The 4,757-nt window shown below is 27.1% G+C and overlaps 1 protein-coding gene across 1 annotated transcript; it reads left to right on the top strand.

Moving 5' to 3' along the window:
- The first annotated feature begins 1,606 nt into the window (after positions 1 to 1,606).
- On the top strand, positions 1,607 to 3,318 carry LOC124912406 (probable indole-3-pyruvate monooxygenase YUCCA10). Its single transcript, XM_047453020.1, has 5 exons — positions 1,607 to 1,939; positions 2,030 to 2,363; positions 2,448 to 2,684; positions 2,870 to 2,992; positions 3,080 to 3,318. Exons 1-5 carry the CDS (start codon positions 1,641 to 1,643, stop codon positions 3,266 to 3,268), a joined length of 1,182 nt encoding a protein of 393 aa, XP_047308976.1. The 5' UTR covers positions 1,607 to 1,640; the 3' UTR covers positions 3,269 to 3,318.
- Positions 3,319 to 4,757: the final 1,439 nt, after the last annotated feature.

The raw sequence follows: 4,757 nt of genomic DNA, 5'->3' as shown, positions 1-4,757 counted from the left end.
AGGAAGAGCAGAAAATTCCGAAAGTCCTGGAAACGTAAAAACAAGAAAATGAAACAGTAAAATCAAGAATGGAAGAACATATTGTGAAAGTCAAGGACAGTGATAAAGAAGACAAAAATAAGGAAAATGTATAGGAAGAAAACAATGAAGATTCAGATAAGGAAGAAATTAATGAAATTGAAGAAATAGAGGATGCTGAAGAATTTTAATCTGAAGACAAGAATGATGAACAATCAAAAGAATAAATTAAAGAAATAATAGAGGAGAAGAGTGAGAAGGAAATTAGGGTTGTTGATACTCAAACCCGCAAAACTGAAGTAGAAAAAAACATTGATAAAAGTCCTGTAATTCCAAAAAATAATTTTTTTTTTATCATATTAGTATATGTTTATACAAAGATAGGATAAACAATGAGATCAAATAAGTATCATCATCTGTTACAATTCAATCATCTTTCGTGAAGTATGAGCGAGAAAGGAAACATGAAAGAAAGCAACATGTCCTAAAAGACGAATATGAAAATAACAATAAAGATTGAGAACGTTAATTGTAATCTTTGATTGCTACCATTTAAATATTCATGGTCGTTTGTTTGTCATCTTATAATCAAAGTTAGAGTTTGTCTAGTTTTAATGTTTAACTCTCCAACTTTTTAATTTTTTTATTGAAATAATGTAAACTGTTTTCTTAAATAAAATTATGAATGATCAATTTTTTAATAATTGTTAAATTTGAACCAAGCCTAAATTATTGATTTATCCCTTCAAATTAAATCAAATTAGGAATGTCATATCATTATATGTTAGGTTTGTGTCTTCCACATGTTTTATATACCATGTTCATTGAATCAGTACTTCTATTATTAGGAAGGTCATCATTATACCTAGTGTGTCTCTTCCACATGTTTTATGTACTATGTACATTCAATATTTATTTTTTTTCTCAAAATTCTTAGATTCTCATTCACTCTTCCAAAATATCAAACTACTTTTTTTAATTCATTAATTACATATTTCTTGTTATAAATTTTATAAATATACTATATATATAATTAAATTAATTAAAATAAATTTTATATATTATATATTAAAATAAAATATTTATACAAATATTAAAATTAATTGTATTACATAAATATTAAAATAACACATATATATTATCTTTACTTAATTTTAATAATTAAAATTAAACATACTAAACTAAATAATTCCAACTAAAATAAAAATACATTAAATAAACGTTAAAATAAAATACAAGCCCTTAAAATTAAACAATTTTAACCTTATTTATTAATACAGTAACTCAAATCAATTTTTTATTTTTATATATTTTTCTCATTTTTTAAAAAATTATCTCTCTAAAACATCATTGTCATTGTATAAAAAAACACTATTTAATTAATTTTGAACAAAACCTTAAAATTGCAAATACAGTCCATCTAAACAATAACCACACACCCTTAAAATTGACAATACAGCCAATAATAACCAAACAAACTATCTATCACGTTTTGTATATCCGTACTCAATGTCATTTATTTTTATTATTTTTATATATACCGTTTGTTCACTATAAATTATCTAGAAATTGCAATAATATTATTACAACTTATTTTCTCATTGTGTGTGTGAGAAAGAGATATGGAAGGTGATAAACAACGTTGTTATAAGGTGATCATTGTCGGAGCCGGACCATCGGGGCTGGCAATGGCGGCGAGTTTGAACATACTTTCGATTCCAAACGTTATATTGGAAAGAGACAATTGTTTCGCTCCCTTGTGGCAAAACAAAACATACGATCGCCTCAAACTTCATGTAGCGAAATCATTTTGCGAACTTCCTCATATGCCATACCCGAAGTCTTACCCTACTTATGTTTCTAGGAAAGAACTCGTTCAATACTTGGATCACTACATTAATCACTTCAAAATTACTCCAAGGTATATTAATAAATAAGGCTCAATTAATCCATGCTATAGAGATTTCAATGTTTTATGATCTATAAAAGTATATATGTTTGGATAAATTAGGTATAATAGATTTGTGGAGTCGGCTGACTATGTTGAATTTGAGAGTACTAAGAAATGGAATATCAAGGCGAGAAACATCAACTCGGAAGAGATGGAAGAATATAGTTGCGACTTTCTTATTGTGGCAACGGGAGAGAATGGCGATGCGTTCATTCCGAATGTGGAGGGACTAGAAACATTCGTAGGAGAAGTGATACACACCACTCAATACAAGTCTGGCGAAAGATACGCTGGAAAGAATGTGTTGGTAGTGGGATCTGGAAATTCCGGCATGCAAATTGCACTCGATCTTGCTAATCATGGTGCCAAGACTTCCATTGTCGTCAAAAGCGATGTAAGTCAATGATAAAAAAAAATATTGAACATAATATTGGTTTTAAGATTAGGTATTTAAAGTTGTTGTATGTGATATATATAGATGCATATATTATGGAGTGAAGCTACAAATGTTGGATTATATCTATTGAAATACATCTCGGTGTATTGGGTGGATTCTCTTTTGGTTATGTTGAGCAAACTTAAATATGGAAATGATTTATCCAAATATGGTTTCAAAAGGCCTAAAGAGGGACCTTTTCTCATGAAAGACAAGTATGGAAAGTATCCTATCATTGATATTGGTACAATGGACAAGATCAAATCCGGCCAAATCCAGGTTCAAAACAAAATCATTTGTCAATTTTTTTTCGATATATACAGTTTAAGTGAAAATAATATTGTTTAAAAGATGAATAGTCTCGTGTTCGATTTTTCAAAAAAAACTTTAAATTGAAGTGATAATTACCTAGTATATATATTGAAGGATTATGAAACAACCCCTAATGATATTGTTATTTGTAGGTTTTACCATTAATTATGGAGATTAAAGGGAGTGAAGTGTCATTTAATAATGGGAAATCATATTCATTTGATGTAATCATTTTTGCAACTGGCTTCAAAAGGTCAACTAACAAATGGCTAAAGGTTAATTTTCATTAAGCTCATTTTTTTTATTAAAAAAATCCAATAAAATTGTTTATGATTAATTGATTGTTGTTTTGGCAATAAAAGGGAGATGATTACCTTTTGAACGAAGATGGGCTTTCAAAACCAAGTTTCCCAAATCATTGGAAGGGTCAAAATGGGCTTTACTGTGTTGGGCTTTGTAGAAGAGGTTTTTTTGGAGCTTCATTGGATGCAATAAACGTAGCTAATGATATCAAGGCTCTTCTTACTGCCCAAAATCAAAACTCTAAATGATAATGGGCTTTCGATCTCCTTTTAATGGGCCTATAATGAACCCTACAGGAACATCTTTGTCAAGTGTGAATGTAAGAATATTTTCTTTTAAGGATAAAAACATTTTATTAATTAATTAGACAGTTAAAATCGGAACATAAAATTGTGAAAACTCATAAAACAAAATTGTTATAAATGGTTCAGAATCTTCGCCGTAAATATAATAGATAAAAAAAATATATATTCAAAATCGTTTAAATAATTTCTAGTCCACGAAAATCTCGTAGAACCATTGAAATAGAGTTTATAATGATTTCTCTATCTTGTACCTAACACTTTTTAATACTTTACTTAAGTTTTGCATAATATTGTTATTTTTTTATAATCTTATTTAACAACTTCATAAAAAAAATATATCAACATTCATACATGGAATTAGCGATAACTCAATTCGAGAATTCTCTCGAATGATCTCTTGGATGGTGAGCCACACTTAGGAGGTAAACGAGTCGAGTCGAGTCAGGTACCATATTACTTGAACTCGACTCGAATTACATTATAAATATTCGAACTCAAACTCGATTGAGCACCAAAATTTATACTCGAACTCGGTTCGATAACAATTCGAACTCGAAAATTCAAAAAAATAAATTTTATTGATTAAAATTATAATTTACCACTAAATAATATCTCAATATAATATATATTTGAAAAACTACACATATATAATCACAGCATTATTTTAAAATAACAAATATAAATACCATCACCTAATTTAAAGATAAAAATGTTAATTCAATCCTAAACATTATTTAAAAATTACAAACATAAACAAAAACAAATATTTAGAAAAACAAATATTTAGAAGATGTTCATGACAAATACTAAAAGTTACAAAATGAAAATTGTTAGAATATTTAAAAGATGTCATTAAAAATGCTATTAAGAAATTACAAAATAAAAAACAAAATCATTAATCAAAATCTTACCATATACCCTCACCAAAATAGATTATAAAGATCTAGGTTTACTTGAAAATTAAACTTTACAATTTTAGAATTCGATTTCACTAAAAAAAAAAATTAAAGCAAATTAATAAAAGTGAATTGAAGCACAATATTTTAATATAGAAAAATTTAGGTCTTATCTTAAAGAATGAGTATTCTTGTTACTATTTTTTGTTACCTTAACAAAATTTGAAGTACAATTTCTTTAATCGGACTATTTCCATAAAAGAAATACATTTAAATTTAAAAAGTATTATTAATATTTAAATGTAAAAATTTATCTTTATTTTTTTTTTCATTCAAGCACCTATATAATAGATATATATTATAATATTATATTATATATTATATATAAATAACGAATTACTCGAACTTGACTTGTGCTCGGTCAAACCGAGTTCGAACCGAGCTTGGTCCGAACTACTCACAATCTGCTCGACTTATTTATAATTAATAGTGTTTTGAAAGTTATTATAGTAATTTAGTTATTCTTATTCCTTACC

Source organism: Impatiens glandulifera, chromosome 8 (genome assembly GCF_907164915.1).
Source record: "Impatiens glandulifera chromosome 8, dImpGla2.1, whole genome shotgun sequence".
NCBI lineage: Eukaryota > Viridiplantae > Streptophyta > Magnoliopsida > Ericales > Balsaminaceae > Impatiens > Impatiens glandulifera.
Note: the sequence above shows the minus strand (reverse complement) of the source record. Positions and strands in the feature narration are given on the sequence as shown.